The 19336-nt window shown below is 39.4% G+C and overlaps 1 protein-coding gene across 1 annotated transcript in view; it reads left to right on the forward strand.

Moving 5' to 3' along the window:
- LOC133794956 (probable LRR receptor-like serine/threonine-protein kinase At1g51880) overlaps nt 1–19031 on the forward strand; it is a 29258-nt gene extending 10227 nt beyond the window's left edge. Inside the window, exons 7-16 of the mRNA XM_062232397.1 lie at nt 15568–15639; nt 16120–16191; nt 16277–16354; nt 16828–17021; nt 17237–17460; nt 17608–17738; nt 17835–17899; nt 18060–18285; nt 18431–18850; nt 19001–19031. Of these exons, the coding sequence (XP_062088381.1) occupies nt 15568–15639; nt 16120–16191; nt 16277–16354; nt 16828–17021; nt 17237–17460; nt 17608–17738; nt 17835–17899; nt 18060–18285; nt 18431–18850; nt 19001–19031 (1513 nt within the window). The remainder of the gene's footprint in view (nt 1–15567; nt 15640–16119; nt 16192–16276; nt 16355–16827; nt 17022–17236; nt 17461–17607; nt 17739–17834; nt 17900–18059; nt 18286–18430; nt 18851–19000) is intronic.
- The last annotated feature ends 305 nt before the right edge of the window (nt 19032–19336 follow it).

The following is a 19336-nucleotide window of genomic DNA, read 5'->3' on the forward strand; positions in this document are numbered from 1 at the left end:
TTACCTTAGTCGTGTCATGTCATTGTGTCGTGACCCAAATTGCCACCCCTAGCTGGGATGGCTGATCCAAACCAAGTCGATCGGTTAGGACCTCGACCCCAAGCTCTATGCCCATGGCACAAGATCACCAAGATATTCAGCCTAACAGCCCCCCCAAGGGTCATCGGCAAGTCAGCCGGTCGATTAGGACCTCGACCCCAAGTTCAGTTCCACCGTCATATGCGCCTGGAAACGCCTGTGGCAACCCACAGGAAAGGTCTGGGGCAAACTCACAAAGACAGCATGTTCCAGCTTGTAACACCCTAATTTCTCATAGATTACCGAGAACACAGCGTTGGGTCATAATCGTAAATATTGCTATTTTATTTAATAAAAACTTTAAAATAAATACATGGATCCATGGTTTTACAAAAACAAAATAATTGTCTTTAACATAAAAATATGAGCAACATTTAAATAAAAATTTAAAATAATCATTCTTTAATAAAAATAGGCCCGCTTGATCTTGCTCGACTATATGGTCCCCATGAATACGTCACAAAGCTCTTAGGTCCCACACTCGCCACCGACCTTTTTATCATTAATTTCCTGAAATAACAACATCATAAGGAGTGAGCTTCTAAGTCCAGTAAGGAAAATACAAACAAGAGTTAGTCATATAATCAAACATAACAGAATTCACAAGAGTCATGCAAACACAAACCTCTAGATCATATCATAACTTAAATCATAATCTAAGCCATAAATCATACTCTAAGTCATAAGTCATAGGTCATAAGTCATAGATCATAAATCATAACTATAGGTCATATATCATAATCATAACTAAAATAACAAGTTAGATATAATAAAAAGATAAGTGTTTATACAGGGGTGGCAATTAAGCCCCGGATAAAAGTCTGTCATACACTGGACATAGGTCTGTCATAAAGTTTTGGCAACTGAGCCTACCGGACATAGTCCATCACACATCATTGGAAACCTTAGGTCTAGACACACTTACCCCTTTATTGTACCTGAAATGCTAGGTCATACATTACATAAACTAGATCATAATACTAAACAATCTAATTTTCCTTACCAAAAACCGGAATATTGGAGACAGGAGCGGGATTGAAACTCCTAAAACCAAACATAAAGAAACCATAAGTTTCTAAAGAAATGAAGTTGAAAAGAAAATCTAAACCATCAAAGAAGAAACTTACCTAGAAGAACCTTAAATTAAGAACTTAAACACCTAACCATCAAAATCATAAACAGAAGTTAGGATCTGAAAGAAACTTAAGGAAAACTAAGGAATCATAAAGAATAGAACTTATGAATAATATTACCTTAGATGAACTAGAATCGATCTACACTTCAATATTGAAAACACATTGTATCTCACTACCCAAGTGTTTATAAAGCTTAAGATAATGAAGCTTTTATCCCAAAACCCAAGTGTATCTCTCTATAGAAATCCTAGCAGCTTGGAGGCTCTGAACACAGCTTGAAGAATGAAGAAAATGGTTGAGCACTAGGTCCTATTTATAGAGTTTAAAGAGTGAAACTATCCTATTAAAAAATACTTAAATCCTTAAATAAACACGATTATGTCAAGTGTCATGCTCTTAATAGTTTTAGAAGGTTCTAGAGTTTCTAGATCCTTCTTTTATTAAAAAAATACTTAAATTCCTAAATAAACATGATTATGACAAGTGTCATGCTCTTAATGGTTCAGGAAGATTCTAGAGTTTCTAGAACTTTCTTTTATTTAAAAATACTTAAATCCTTAAATAAATATGATTGTGACAAGTGTCATGCTCTTAATGGTTCTGAAAGATTCTAGAGTTTTTGGAACTTTCTTTTATTTAAAAATACTTAAATCCTTAAATAAATATGATTATGAAAAGTGTCATGCTCTTAATGGTTCTGGAAGATTCTAGAGCTTCTAGATTCTTCTATTATTAAACTATTCATCTAATATGCTTAAATCCTCGAATAAACAAGATTGTGACAAATGTCACGCTCTTTAAATTCTATCTAAACCTTAGGTTACAATAAATAATATTTTTATGCCCAATAATATTAATCAAAACCTTATGTTATAATTAATATTTCTAAACTGTAGGTTAAACTTATAAAATCCATAACTATTGCTATGAGTATCCAACTAAGTCCCAACTTGAACTAATATTCACGGAATTTAAAATACTACAAGTTACTACTATCTAATTAAGTAAAATTCCGGAATGGTACATAGCCAACCCCCCTACATCACGATCAGATTGCCAAGCGCAAAAAGTTAGAAATGGTGGAGAAGAATGACCGCGGGCTAATTTGGTTCGTCTTGACGGGACGAGAATTGCCTCGCTAGTTAGGCATCCCCCATCACCCATAAGACATCCAACACCGCCTCGATCTATGTGAAATGTTCCTGCTTATGGGGACAGTAGGAGAAATCCTTGTAATAACCTACTAATCTAGACTAATTGGACCATTATCGAAACTATACATAAAACTTACATTTTTACGAAAATACCATAGTTTATTGAGTAACTTGAAAATAAGAGTTATTTACAATAAACAGAATACTAAGAAGGATTTTGGGATCCCATTGTCTTTAAAACAAAACAAGATTTAAAATAAAAGACATTACATAATAATGCGGAAAATACACACAAAAACCATAAAAACATAAAAGGAGACTACATCCTCGAATTGAATAACGCTCGGCCCCTTGACTCCATTCATCATCGATACACATCCTCCAAGCGTCACGAATCTTTCCGCCTCTAAGCTTATTTTCCTGCACATAAACAGAAAGGAGTGAGCCTAACGCCCAGCAAGGAAAATCTAACACAAAACCATATACATAATTTCATAAGAAAACATAAAGACTTAACATAATACATATAACATACACTTATTATAATGGCCATTATTACTTGGGGTCCCATAGACTAAACAAGCATATGCCCATGGGATTAGTGGGGTCCTACTAGCTAAGTAGGTCATATGCCCATAACCCATTTGGGGTCTTGTTAGTCATATGGGTCATATGCCCAAGCCTACAAACATACACATATACATATCATAACACTTTTAATAACATAAAACATATAGATAACATAAGCACATAACATGTTGATTCTAGCCTATTTTCCTTACCAAAGTTACCGGGATTATGGACTGAGTTGGGACTTTTGGAACACTCCTAAAACCATAAGAAAGAGTGAGTCTAAAGAAAGGAGATGAAATGAAAGAGATGGAAAGACTAAACCATAAAAACATACTTACCGACTTATATGCTTAAGAGCTTGGATTCCCTAACCAAAATAAGAATAAGGTTAGGGGACTGAGTATAAGGTTTTGAGAAAGGAAATAACATAAAATACAGAAAGGAACTAGAGTTTTGGGTTTACCTCAAAGATTGCAAGATCAATCTAACCTCCACTGAAATACTATAGAACTCACTTCCCAAAGTGTTTGATAAGCTTATGATGTTTAAGCTTATAGTTTTTCCCCAAACCAAGTTTTTACACTCTCACACTCACTTAACACTAGCAGCTTCTGAACTTAGAGCAAATGGTGAATTATGGCTGGGTACTAGGTCCTATTTATAGAGTTTGGGAATGAAAATATCTTGATTTTACTTGAATAAAAATAATGGCTTTTTAGGTGAAAATCATTTGAATAATCGTTCAGCAGAGGCTGAAGACTCGTTCAGAAGATGCTGGACTGTTGAAGGAGTTTGAATGGCTGAAAGGAAAAGAATTCAAATGATTTTGAAAACATGCTGGTGGAGGCGATATATCGCCCCCTATAGGCGATATATCGCCTGGACCTTTGTTCCCGAGGCGACCGTGCATCGATTCGTGTTTTCCGTATCTACGTGCTGCGATATATCGCCCCCTATAGCTGCGATATATCGGCATACGCTGAATATTTAAACACGAATTTACACATTTTTAGCTAAGTTTGAATGGAGTAAACAGCCTTGACTAAGCCCTCAACGTACTCAAAGCTGCTGACTGACCCTATAACATTCAAACTTTTACCCTTATTTAATTTAATCCTCAAAAATACTTAATCCTTAATTACCATTCAAAACATGTGCTTAAAATCCTATTGGTTGATGTCTAAACCTTATAATATAATAATATAATCCTTAATATCAGTCACATTAATCAAACCTTAGGTTATACTTAATATTCTTAAACTATAGGTTAAACTTAGAAAATCTATAAGTACTACTATGAGTGTCCAAATAACTCCCGGTCTGAACCAAAAATCCAAAGTAACAAGGATAACACTAAACATACTATAATACTACTAACAATTAGCTAAGTAAAGTTCTTGGACTCTACAATCCTCCTCCTCCTGCCCCTACTTATGCCCTGCGGACATGCGGCACTATCCCAAATCCTCATCCTCAACTGCGAGCACTAAGCTTCACTGATGGGAGTTATTGGACTGAGGGCCGTCGAAGTGGCAAGTCCGATACAGATTTGACAAATCACCTGAGTTCAGCTCAGAGCCCTCAAGTCGATCTTTGAGATCGCCTAAACTCATAGGGGAGAAATTCAGCCCAAAATGGAGTCAGTAACACTCGTCAAGAGGGAGGTCCTTCCGAAGTACGTGATACCGGGAGTGTCCCACCAAACCAAGCTCGAACTTGGAGGGACAACAACCTGATGAATGCATACGGTGGGACGGGAGCTGTTGAACAACCCAAAAATAACCAAGGAAATAAAGACCAAACTCTCAAAAGGTTGGCCCAGATGGAGGAGCTGATGAAAAGACTCCTATCACAAAAGGAAAAAGATGAATATGATTCTAGGGATGAGCTCGAGCTTTTCGCTCCGAACATTGCGGCAACCACATACCCACTGGGTTTCAGGATGCCCCATTTATCAAAATTTGATAGAGATGGGGATCCATCAAACCACTTGTGAATGTTCAACACCTTGATGATGACCCCCAACAAGGGATCCGAGCTAAGGTGCCTAATATTCCCCTCAACTTTGATCGAGCCAGGTAGGCAATGGTTCAAATAGTACAAAAAGCACTCTATCAACTCGTGGAAGAATTTCTCTGCAGATTTCAAGAGAGCTTCCAGGGCTTCTCAGGCAGCTCAAATTAAGGCCGACTCTCTAGCAAATGTAAAGCAGCAGCCCGGGGAACCTTTGAAAGCATACCTAAGTTGGTTTGCCAACATTGCCGCACAAGCTAGAGACGCCAATGAGAGTTCTAAACTCATGGAAATGAGGACAGGGGTCCTTGTGGGAGGCGACCTATGGCAAGAGCTACAAAGAAAGGGAGTTAACACTGTGGATGAGTTCTTAAACTGAGCCCAGAGGTGGATTAATCTAGAAGAGGCACGAGCTTCTGTTGCAGAAACCAGCCAAGCCCCTGTTTAGCCCGTTGGGGTGGAAACCACTATGGCTGGTCCTATAGCTCAAACCATTGCCCAGAATAACCAAGGGGGTGGTAAAAGAAAGGGAAATGGTGAAGGCAGCCAGAGTGGGTCAAACTTATTCTGACCTCACAGACACTAGAGAGCGCATCTTTTTAGCGAATTCTGCTCGCCTTCCATGGAAGAATTCGAAATTGTTAAAGAATAAAAGGGCGAAGAGAGATCCCTCGAAATTTTTTCGATTCCACAATGATATCGGTCATAATACTGATGACTACAGACAATTAAAGGACGAGATCGAGACTCTCACCAGGGCAGGACCTTTGGCTCAGTATGCCCGGAATCGAAGAACTCTCAGACAGCCCATTGGACAAAACATTCCATCAACTCCGGAGGCTCCAATGAATCAAAATGGAGATCAAGTGAATCAAGACAACCCCCCTCCGATCATAGGAGGGGATATAACAACCATTTCCAGAGGTCCTCACCTGGCAGGCACAAGCAGAGGTGCCCAGAAGAGATATATCAACGAGCTGAAATCTCACAATGGAGTGGAGTTCGTCCCAGAGCAATGACTATCAAAGCACCAGCGGTTAGAAAAGCAACCGATCATTTTTACGGAAGAAGACGTCAGCCATGTACAGTTCCCACACAACGACCCTTTGGTCGTAACGGTTCAGCTCGCCAACTGAAGAGTTAGGAGGATACTAGTAGCTAATGGAAGTTTTGTGAATCTACTATTTAGGTCCACCTTAGAAAAAATGTGGTTGTCTGTGACAGACCTAAAGGCAACTTTTCCGAGGAAGGATCAGCAACCATCGGAATGATCGAGCTAGTGGTGACATTAGGAGAAGGTCAACTGTCTCAAAACTCCTTGAGTTTGTGGTTGTCGATTGTCCAGCGGCCTATAATGCGATATTGGGCCGACCTGCGTTGATGACGTTTGAAGCCATAACCTTTATCTGCCACCTAGCGATCAAATTCCCATCCTTTGCGGGAATATGCACAGTCAAAGGCGATCAACTTACTGCCAGTGAATGCTATAGCATTTCCATGAAGGGAAAATCCCAACCTGGGCAGCAAACAATGGTCGTACATGACAGAGGCGAGGAGTCTCAGGAAGTAGAAGTTGCTTCTGGGACAAAAGAACCTCAGAAAGCCAGGGATAGAGGCATCGCCCCAAGCGATATTATCGATCTACGAATGGGCAAGGATAGATCAGAACTCCAAGCTATCGAAGAGCTTGATGAGGTAAATATAGATCCCAAAGATGCTTCGAGAATTGTTAAGATTGGGAAAAATCTTAACGATGAGAGACAAACGGAGCTGATAAAATTTTTGCAAGGGAATTTAGATGTCTTCACCTGGTCTCATGAAGATATGGTGGGAATAAGCTCGAGTGTGATCATGCACACCCTAAACTTGGATAAAAACATACCTGTGAAATCCCAAAAGTAGAGACATTTAGGAACAACCCAAGCTGAGGCGTTGGAGGAAGAAGTAGCTCAGTTATTAAAGTGCAGGCTCAATCTCGAAGCAAAATATCTGACCTGGGTCGCGAATCTTGTTCTAGTCCCAAAGCCAAATGGGAAATGGTGGACCTGCATCGATTTCTCCGACCTGAACAAAGCTTGTCCCAAGGATTGTTTTCCATTTCCGAGAATTGATCAATTGGTAGATGCCACTGCGGGGCACAAGCTCATGTCCTTCATGGATGAGTATTCTGGATATAACCAGATCGCGATGAATCCTGCAAACTAGGAGCATACTAGCTTTATGACTCCAACAAATGTATACTGTTATAAAGTCATGTCCTTCAAATTAAAGAATATCAAGGCTACCTACCAACGATTAGTTAACAAAATGTTCATTGGTCAGATCGAAAAAAAAATATGGAAGTGTATGTCGATGATATGCTAGTCAAATCCAAGATTGCCAACAACCATGTGTCCGACCTAAATGAATGCTTTGAGATCCTGAGGAAATATAACATGAGGTTGAATCCCCATAAGTGTACTTTCGGAGTGGCATCGGGAAAGTTTCTAGTATTCATAGTCAATACAAGGGGGATATAGGTAAATCTAGATAAAATCAGGTCATTATTGGAAATTCCTTTGCCCAGCTCATGTAAAGAAGTCCAGAGCCTGACTGGAAGAGTGGTACCCCTTAATTGGTTCATTTCAAAATCCATGGACAATTGCTTGCCGTTCTATAACTTACTCCGAGGGAATAAGAAATTTAAATGGACTGAGGAGTGCGAACAGGCATTTCTCGATCTAAAAACGCATTTGGCCGAACCCCCAGTATTGTCTAAGCCAATGGTAGGGGAGCCCATAATCCTTTATTTGGCTGTGACAGAAAATGCAGCCAATGCCATATTGGTCAAAGAAGAAGACTGGGTTCAAAAACCAATATATTATATCAGCAAAAGACTTCTCAGGGCTGAGTCACGGTATCCCCTAATGGAAAAGATGGCGTTCTGCTTGATATTAGCATCCAGGAAGCTTAGGTCGTACTTCTAGTCTCATTCAATCCATGTCATGATTGAACAACCTCTAAGGCAGGTATTACAAAAACCTAAAGTGTCGGGACGTCTCTTAAAATGGGCAATCGAACTCATCTAGTTCAAAATATTATACGTACCATGAACATTGGTCAAAATCCAGGCCCTTGTTGATTTCATGGCTGAGTGCACTGGATTTCAATAAGAGCTTTTGAAAGAACTAGTACAGATGTTGTGGAGAATATCCGTGGACGGTTCCTCTAATGAGAACAGGTCCGGAGTTGGGATCATATTGATATCTCTGGATGGGCATCGATTCCATACGGCGCTACGATTCGGGTTTGAGGCATCAAACAACAAAGTCGAGTACAAGGCTTTGTTAGCCGGTCTTAGAGTGGCAAAGGAATTGAAGGCCATGGCCATCCAGTGTTATAGTGATTCCCAGCTCGTGGTCAATCAAGTGTTAGGGGAATACTAAGCACGGGGTACCAAGATGGCAGCTTACCTATCCAAGGTGAAGGAAGAGCTATTAGAATTTGAGTATGGCGCCATCGAACAGATCTCTTGTGAGCAGAACACTAATGCAAATTCTTTGGCAAAGCTCGCCACCTCCTAGGAAGGGAAGACTTTGAACGTAGTACCGGTGGAATTCATGGAAAGTCCAAGCATGGAGGGAAGCACGGTGGAGGTCGAAATGATTGACACTAGGCCGGCCTGGATGACCTCCGTGATAGGATATCTTACAACCAGAAAACTGCCTGAAGAAATAAAAGACGCGAGAAGGATACTCTATCAAGCTCCAAGATATGTGGTAGTGGAGGGGACATTGTACCGACGAGGCCATTCATTGCCTCTCCTACAGTGTGTTCTGCTAGATAAGGCTAAAACTCTCCTACATGAGGTACATGAAGGCTTCTGTGAGGATCATGCTGGGGGGAAAATCCTGGCCTTAAAAATATTAAGGTAGGGTTATTTTTGGCCCACTTTGACAAAGGACTCCATCTCCTATGTTCAAAAGTGTGGCAAATGCCAACGATTCGCCACAGTCGCACGAGCTTCGCCGGTCGGGCTAACGATGATCTCATCCTCGTCACCATTTGCAGTATGGGGTATTGATTTAATAAGAGCTTTATCGACATGAAAGGGAGGATTTCGTTATGTGGTGGTGGCCATTGATTACTTCACGAAGTGGGTAGAGGCCGAGCCATTGGCAACCATCACCTCAAAAAGAGTCATCGACTTTGTGGTTAAGAGCATTGTGTGCCAATTTGGGCTCCCGAAGAAGATCATGCCAGATAATGGAACTCAGTTCGACAGTGATCTCTTCACTGAGTTCTGTGAAAGGCACGACATAGTTAACAGTTTCTCCTCAGTTGCGTACCCGTAGGCCAATGGGCAGGTTGAGGCCGTGAATAAGACCCTCAAGGCAAATCTTAAGAAGAGGTTAGACGAGGCCAAGGGAGTCAGGCCTGAGCAACTCCCAAAGGTGCTACACACCCATTTCTTCCTGACTTTCGAAAGTGAGGCCATCCTTCCCGTTGAAACAAAAGTAACCACGTACAGGCTCCAGTCATTCAACCAGGAACGGAATGAGGAGTTACTCAATGCGTCTCTCGACCTAATTGATGAGAAACGAGAGGATTCGTAGCTACAGCTCGCGCATTACCAACAAAAAATCACTCGTTATTTTAACTCCAAGGTCAAAAGGCGTAGCTTTGGTTTGGGCGACCTAGTCCTCCGAAGGGTCTTTTGGAAACCAAGGACCCCAAAGACAGTGGTTTAGGTCCGAACTGGGAAGGGCCCTATCAAATAGTGGAGGTCGTGCGTGAAGCGACTTTCAAATTAGCTCGACTTAGAGGAGAAACAATCCCACGTACCTAGAATGCCATGCACTTGAAGAAGTATTATCAATAATGATGCCATCCATCTATGTAAGGCTTAGTCATAAAAACCATTTGATTAAGAAATGAAGGGATCGTTGTGTATTTCTTATCTTTCATATAGTTTATTTATGTATTAGTTCGTGTGAGAACATTTGTCCAAGCAACCGAAAAAGTTCACTTTCTGGTTACTTGGGGCGCATATAACCCAAGATGGATCAGAACATTTAAAACACTTAAAATCCTGGACATAACCAGGTACAAAATTATTCTGGATACAACCAGGTCCAAAACTTGGAAGTTAGTAAAATTGATTAACCGATGTTTTTGTTAAAAAAAAAAAAACATAAGGTGTCAATAAACCTAGCACAAACTATCTTGGATTCAACCAAGTCCAAGACTTAGAAGTTAGCAAAATTGTAAATTCGATGGCTTCCCTAGAATCTCAAGAAAGCAGTAAACCTAACGTGGGCTGAGCTTGAAATATTTAAAATCCCAGATATAATCGGGTCTAAGGTCTGATGCTTGACAGGTATGATACAAGTCAACACATTAATTTTGGATATAACCAAATTCAAAATATTCATCCCGATCTCTAAGTCGATTCCTAAGATTGTGAGTATGCAAGTCTAGAAAAGCATAAACATGAGAAATAATCAAGGAAAAGACAAATAAGATAAAAAAGCTAGATATATGAATTAAAAAAAAATTGTCTTGAGGAAAAATAACCTCAAACTAGGCCAAACGAAAAATATTTACAAAAAGAAACAAAGGGACAACGCCATCAAGCCCTTCCAGGGTGTACTGAGGATGTAACATCTTCATTCTCCTGCTCACCCGCAGTGTAAGCATCCCCGGTCTTAGACTGCTCTTGTAGGATCCAAGCTTCGAACTTCTTGAGGTATGGATCCCACACTTTAGGAGCCAGGAAGGAGAAGTTAACATCCTGGTTGAAGGCCTAGCAATGATACACGTTCTCTCCATGGAGGACAGCGAGGCCACTTTCTCCTCTTCAACAGCAACCTCGGCCTCCAACTGTTTGGCTTTGGCCTCAGTGACCTCAACTTGAAGAGCGGCCAAGGTAACCTTTGTAGCCTGCTCGCTTTCTTCAGATGATGCAAGAGTAGCTTTGGCATCGAGCTCGCCTTTTTGAGCGGTTGCAAGGGCAGCTTTAGAAGCTCGCTTGTTTTCCTGAGCTGCAGTCAGGGCGGACTGGGCAACCTGTAGCTCAGCTTGAAGCTCCTTATTCCTAGCCCTAATCCGGGCTATACTGCAGTGCTGAGGCAGGACCGACTGCAAAAATAAAAATAAGGAAACAAGTTAGGCGCATACTAGGGTAAAATAAAAAGGAAAAAAATAATATATGCATGTTTAACTGATGATATCTATCTTACTGTGAGGGTTATCCCGAAGGCAGACTCCAGGACGTTCTCCGGGCTCCTCTCTTCCATTACCTTCAGGTCCTTTGGGTTGGCCTTGTATATGTGCTCCACCACGTGGTTCACCGTCTCATAGAGAGTTCCCCGAAAAGTATCGGGGATCTTCACCAAGTCTTGAGGGTTGACTGGGATACGCACGGTGGTGGTAGGGACAATCGAAGCTGGGGGATCAGCTCATATTTTTTGGTCCCGAGCAGGAGCTGATGGAAATTGAGGAGGAGGCAGAGGAGCACCCCTTTTCTCCGTAGCGGCAGCAATTGAAGCAGACGAGCTCGTCTCTTTCCCTCGGGGATTTGGAGGTAGTCCCTGTCGCATGAGGCGTTCTCTTTGCTGTGAATTGGGGCTTCTTTATGGCAGGCCCTGAGTTGGTATTTCCCTCCCGGAAAATCATGCGGATATCGGGAGCTCCTGGTTGTGCCATTTCTTCGCCTGAAACGAAGTAAAATGAAGTTAACATACTTGTAAAGTCATCATTTTACATCAAATGTGTATACATATACAGTATAATAAAAGATCCTACCCTCCGGGCTAGGGGAGGAGTCTATTGTCACGACCTCCGACTTTGGAACTGATGGAGGAGAAGGGGAGTCTAAGCCTACAATTTCTTGGATTAGGGGAGGTTCAGGCTCAGGCTCTATCTCGGGGCTGAACTCCTCTACGTACTGCCCGAGTCTAGGGACAAGGGTACCCTAGAGAAGAGAGGGCCACGACCTGAGATTGGTCCCATACTCTTCAAAAAAGGCTGACCTAAAGGATAGGGTATTGTCTACGACAACAGTGCCTTTAGGGTAGCTCATGTCATGGCGTAACACTAAGTGGTCCATGCACTGGAGCAAGGTTATATTACGATCTGGGTCACTATGGTGGCGATGGACAAGCTGGTTTGGATTAAACCTAACTAACCTAAGGTTAGCGACATCCCTATCTAAATCCCTATAGGGGTATGGGTTACCTTGGCTGGATGGGCCGACTGCTGTCCCCGAAGAAACTCGCTCTAACTCAGGGTCCCGAGCAGCCTCGGGAGCCCACATCTTCCGCACGAGTGGAACTTCGTCTTCTTCTTGCTCCTCGCCCCCAACGGCCTTAACATCCTCTTCATGGATAGGCAAGAGCTCGCGGATCACCGAGAGGTTGGCTCGCATTCTTCTCAAAGTCAGAGTTTGGCCTTTAGCAATTAACTTACACACCAACATCATATCATCTAACACGAGCTGGCTTCTCACTAGGTGGAAGCCTAGATAGTGTATCATATTGACTCCCAAGGGTCACAGATTCATCTGCCCTCGCGAATATGGCTGCACAAAAATACTACTCAATTAGTATATACACGAGAAGTTGATCCAGGTACAAAGAGAATGATTTCATGAGCTAAGAAAGGAAAGGAAAGAAGACTTACGAGGACGGTTGAAGTATCGGTTGAAGTATCCAGTTGTGGAACTCATTCGACATAAAGAATTGATCTTCATAGTCGTTGGGATGGCTGGGGAGCTCGATGAACAAGGGCGAATTCAGGAATCGGGTCAAGTAATAGAACCCATCACCTCGCCCTCATTGTTCCGGGCTGGCCTTGAGGCAAAAAAAAATAAAGGATGTCAGCTGGAGTAGGGACCTCCCATTCATGCTTCAAGAAGAGATACCTCAACCCTGCCAATATTCGATAGGAGTTTGGGAGAATCAGAAACAGCGCCAACTTCACATAATTGAGGAAGTCGGTGAAGTACTGATCCAGCCATCAAATGCTCGTCACTCCTGGCCGCAAAGTCTTCCTGGAGAGGCGCGCTGCTCCTTTCCCCTTCATACGGAGGTCGAGCCATGAGGACACCGGTCCCGACCTTAATGTTATGGGACAACATTATCTTATTGACCCTTCCTTGGGTCGTGATCTTGGAGACAATTATTGAAGAAGGCATTAGGACCAACCACGACCTCCTTCTCCACCACGGGGCTGAACTGAAGAATAGGAGAGTCGGGAGCAATCTCTTTTGCCTTGTTGGTTTTTCGAGACGAGGAGTCGGATGCACTCTTCTTGGTTGCGCTCCTCTTGGGTGTCATTAGATCGCCTAACGAACAAAAATGACGAGTCACTTAGTAGGCGACCTAACATTTTTATAAAGATAAAGGCACAGAAGCACGAAGGGAAATGGTGCTTGTGGAAGCCCGAGCTAAGTTAATCTCAACCCGTTGCATAATGCCACGCGCTACCTACGCTATGCGCCTAGGTTTCCCAATAAACCCCTGGCGTTCAAGGATCCATGTGTCTGAAGACCCGGCCGCTGCTATCCTTGGGGGCGGTTTAAAGAAAAACCACCCAAAAAAGTGTGTTCCCTAAGTAATCTAAAGTTTGAACCCTAACATTTCATCTTCTAAGCACCAAATGGGTATTTTCTAAAGTTACCCAAACCTACCCAAGAAATATCCTATGTCGTAAGTGTCATAATTTTAGGAAAGGTTCCAAATCTTTTATATAAACCTAAAGTTGAAACCTATGTGCCAAAAAATCAAGAAGACACCCTAATATCGACTACGGCGAAGCATGAAGAAGCATGGTAACTAAAATGCAGAAATCAATAAAAATAAATATATAAAAAAAAAAAAGAGGAAAAGGAGCCCATGTGAAATGATAAGACTTACAATATGATTGTCGATAGAAGAGGTGTATTTTGTAAGGTTTCGAGGACTCACTCTTGAGCAACTTAACAGCTGGGTCTCCGAGAGACTTTGGAACAAAGGGTTTTGGGGTTCTTTCTTTTCTCTGAGAAGAGAGGAGGTTCGAAAGTGCGGAAGGTAGAAGATGGAGAAATTTTTTGAATGAAAGATGGTGGTTTGTAAGAATTGTCTATCCCTTCAATACATAAATGGCATAGATCAGCATGAGCCTCTTGATTTGGTCAAAACCTGATCCAAGGGCTATGTTTCGAAGGGCGAAGCGGCGACAAAAAGTTGGCCAGACCATTAATGTAGTCCTCGAAACCCGAACAGACGCCAATCGTCATGTTCCACATGTCTAGTACTCGAGTAGTGGGCAAGCCTGGATAATCGCGACAGAAGTTTAAAATTTCCCCCCGTGTAAGTCAGAAGGTGATGTCATAGAACACGAACAGGGACTTAGGGGGCAAGTGTACGTCCTAAAATTCAGCACGAGTCTTTTATTTAACTCGTGTACAGCTGGCGAGTAAATAATTGTAACAAAGGATCCATAAGTCTGTACTTTCTCCACGAAGATAGCACGGCTCCCTAGGACACTAACATGAGCTGGGGAATGCAAAGCGGTAAGCACGAGCTGGTAATGTTTATAAGGCATAGCACCCGTGACACGAGCTCATGATATATTCAGCTCGGGGAACGCTAGAGACTTGACGTATCCTTGGTTCTTTAGAAACCCAGATACGTTACATAGACATGATTGATCAGACATAGCACGTCCGCGAATCCCTAAGAACCCGGACACGTAAGATAATTATGCATGGCCAGGCATGACATGTCCGATTATCTCTGAGGATCCATGATCAGTTTTACCTAATGTTCAGACCATACCTTAGGATAAATTGTAATATTTATAATTAGTGTGGGAGAGATAACACTGAGGGTGAAGTCACGTGATGACCCCTAGGCCTATCCAAGAATTTTCTCTATAAATACTAAGATCTTGGATAGGAAAGGGAGATGGCTTTTTCTGTAATACAAAAACTCTACCAAAATTTAGAGAGAGAAACAATAATAATATTGACTTGTGGACTAGGTGTATTTTAACCACTGAACCACATAAAAAAGACGAGTGTTCTTGAGAGTTCTTGCCTGGTGCTCTTGAGTATCATTTTCTTATTGCGGTTTATCATTAAGCACTAATTGATTCCAGCTATTTTTCTTATAATTCCCTATTGGCGAAAAACTGCACCAACAGATATTATTCTAATAAGTGAGCTTAAGTTTAATTAAATTTTATTTAAGTTATAAAATATATGATTTTATTATTTTTTAAATAATTATCATTGTAAAGTATCTAAAAAATATACTATTTTACTTTGTTTAATTATTTATTATTTTTAAATAATATCATTGTAAAATATTTCAAAAATATCCTATTTTGATTTGTTTAATTATTTATTATGTTTAAATAATTATGATTGTCAAATATCTTATTTTAATTTTTAATTATTTATTTTATTTTATTTAAGTTTAAGTGTTTACAAACTACCCTTAAATATAAGAATATTTTGTTAAAGTTAACATTAAAAAAAACCGTTAAAACCAAGAATTTACATTATTTACACATTTATAGATATATTCGCGACAAAATAAATTAATATTTATATTTCTATGACTAACATTTTGCTTGTGAGCTATAAGGAATTTGTCGTCAAGTGGATTGAATGGGGAAATTGCTACATCTATTGCCGAGCTTACAGTGCTTCAAAGTTTGTAAGTACACTTTCCCTCTTAATTTGAACTTTGTGACCAATCTTCAACCGAGTTTACGCTCCGGCAGAATATTTGCAACAAAAGTTTCTAATGTTAAAAATTTGTTATGAGAATTGCTAAGGGGTATTATTGGTGTCCAACTCCACAAGGAAGTGTCATACTATTATTAGTGTAATCTAATACCGGATCTCATTTATTTGAATTAATAAATATTATGGGATATCGCTAATCAATCATAAGATGTCACCTCATGTGGTGTTAGTCACCTCTTTCAAATACCAACAATCATTTGTTATACACTTATTTCATTAATTCTATTGGCTGTGTGGAATCAAGAAAAAGATATATAGTGCAAAGCAAATAAGACTAATTATAGGGAATTTGAGATGAATTGACAACTATTATTTAAGTTTTTTAGTTAAAACAACTACCAAAAATAAAAAGCTAGCTATCTTATCTTTATCCATTATTTATTTTCAGGGATTTATCAAACAACAACCTCAGTGGAGCAGTGCCTAAATTTTTAGCTCAACTGTTATTCCTAAGAGTTTTGTAAGTTGACTACTACAAGGGATTCCTAAATTTATATCATCATTAATTATCTATTATAAACTATATTGTCATTCGATCTCTGCAGGAATTTGAGCGGTAATAATTTTACAGGTCCTATTCCAGATGCACTTCTTAAAAGAAGAAAGGATGGATTATTATTAAGGCATGCATATATATTCTCAATAAAAAAAATTCTTAGTTAACTAGTTAATTATTTGATATTCTTTCTCATTCTTCATCCCTTAAATCTTAAGTAGAATAATTCATTACCTTGTTATTTTGTTTGTATTTTTTATATTTTTGAACTAAAGGAACCTTATACATGGTAAATGACTTCAAATTTATATGTTTAAAATTATTTGATGTCTTATACTCTTATAGATTTACCAATACATTTATATTTTTGTAACTAAAATTGGTCGAAAATGTATAATTTAATTTGTAGCTAGTGCATGATTTAGCATATACAATTACAAAGTATTAAATAATTAATAGAATACTTAATTTGAATACTACTATATAATTAAAAATTGAGAGGGAGAGAATGAGAGAAAATTAAATGAGGGTTTCCTCATTATAATTAATGTATCCGCATGCATTTGATGAAATTAATTTTTCATTTTTTAAAACATGCAGCATTGATACAAACAATTCGAGTAGTAGTAGTAGTCCACCATGTTCATCAAAGTCATGCGGAAAGAAGAAAAACTTATTAGTTGTACCACTGGTTGCATCACTCAGTGGACTACTTTTTGTCTGCTTTACTATTGTGATAATTATCTGGAGACTTCAAAGGAGACATCATCATACAGCTGCTATCAGTTTGGAAGGTTAATTATATATATAAATAAATATTCTGGCTAATTATTGATTTACTTTCGTATAATTTTAGTTGCTCATTGTTGCTCTGTATGGATTGTGGAATTTGCAATAGATAACAGTTGAGATTGAGAGGAATATTCCTATACGTGGGAGAGAGAGACTTAATTTTTATATTCTTCTCCCGTATATATTCAAGTAAAATTTAAGGATATGATATTTACAGGTCGAAACTTAAATTCAGTGGCTAATGAAGAAGATGAATCATATAACAACAAAATGCAACAATACACATACTCTGAGATTCAAAAAGTAACCAACAACTTTCAGAGGGTACTGGGCGAGGGCGGATTTGGAAAGGTTTATCATGGTTACTTAAATGGCACTGAAGTAGCTGTGAAGATGCTTTCTTCTTCATCCACTCAAGGACATCGACAATTCCACGCAGAGGTTTTTTTTTTATTCTTCTTCTTCTTCTTTTTCTTTTCGAAAGCATATATCAAAAACACAATTACTTTATACAGTTGCCTGCAATTTATATATATGTATGTGTCGAAATTAACGTGTGACATAAATCTGACTTTTAAAATAATACAGCTAAAACTACTTTTGAGAGTTCATCATAAAAACTTAACTACACTAGTTGGGTTCTGCAATGAGGGATCCGAAGTTGGACTCATTTACGAGTACATGGCAATGGGAAACTTACGATCGCTTCTTTCTGGTTCGTTTAGTTTGAGTCTATATTTACATCTAAGAATTTAATTATGTTTTACACGTACCTTTCTCATTAAATTTGAGTTTGATGGATATTTAGGTAACAGTTGTAGTAGTGACATGATCTTAAGTTGGGAACAGAGACTTCAAATAGCAATAGACACTGCACAAGGTTCGTATATCTCGATTGATTCTTTTCCAAATAGTTACGGTTTGATCGACATAAAACTGTCAATCAATATTATAGTAATCAAGAAGGAAAAATTATTATTATTATGCACGTCACTATATTATTTATGAACATGTACGTACTTGTGTATCTAAAAAATTAGGACTGGAGTACCTGCATAATGGATGTAAACCACCAATAGTTCATCGAGATGTTAAATCAACAAACATCTTGTTGAATGGAAAATTTCGAGCCAAGTTAGGTGATTTTGGCCTCTCAAGAGTTTTCGGTTTAGAGGGTAACAATCATACATCAACATTTTCTGCTGCCACCACTCCTGCTGGTATATCAGCAAGTATTGCTGGCACTCCAGGCTATCTTGATCCTGAGTAAGCAATAACATTATCTTCTAAAAACAACTTTTTTGGGGCCAATATTATTACAACTTTCAAGTGAATAATATATTTGCTGGATGAACACATTATTAATTATGAGTTAATAATGATCATTTTATTTGTATATGTTTTTCAATAGGTACTTTATATCAAATTGGTTGAACGAGAAAAGTGATGTTTACAGTTTCGGAATTGTTTTATTGGAGATAATCACAGCTCGACCTGTTGTAGCGACAACACAACAAAACAATCATATAATTCAATGGGTTAGTTCCATGATTGCTAAAGGAGATATTAAAAGCATTCTTGATCCAAGGTTGGAAGTAGATGTTGTTGATATTAATACTGTCTGGAAAGTAATTGAAATATCAATGTCTTGTGCCTCAAAAACTTCCACCAGTAGGCCAACCATGAGCCGGGTAGCACTTGATTTGAAGGAGTGTTTGACAACAAGTATAACTCGAAACAACAGCCATCTTGAGACTCATGAATATTCAACGCCAGATTTAGATGAAATAATCTCCAAGAATATGGCTTCAGAATTTTCTCCACTAGCAAGGTAATAAATAAACCCCAGAAGAAAGATAATGAAGATGAACGAGGACATAGAAATAATCGGCTGAATAAGCAAACTAAAAAGATAAGACCCGTACGGGTGTATGTGTTGTTTCTTTTGTTAAACCATAATTATACTATGCTTAATTATCAGATTTATTAATGTTAGTAGTGGTCCCTCTTGATGTGTGCCACGTTACCCCTTTATCTAATAGATGAATCTATTGGCTTAGATGTGTACTGATGTATTATAAAATCTCCTCTGTACCTATACCACACTTAAGGAATGAAATACAATTTACAATCATCCTTCATCCTTCCTCTATCTTCTATAGCACGAACAGCGTTGTGCATGGCGTCGCCTGACAACTCCTCTGTCACTCCCATCGGCGGTCCTGGTGATTCAACTCTGTTCGCAACAACCACTGCCCATGTTCTCTCCGATAATGGCTCCCTTACAAACCTCCCTCTTCCGCCATTACCGTCCGTA

The sequence above is a fragment of the Humulus lupulus genome, chromosome 8 (assembly GCF_963169125.1).
Source record: "Humulus lupulus chromosome 8, drHumLupu1.1, whole genome shotgun sequence".
Taxonomy (NCBI): Eukaryota; Viridiplantae; Streptophyta; class Magnoliopsida; order Rosales; family Cannabaceae; genus Humulus; species Humulus lupulus.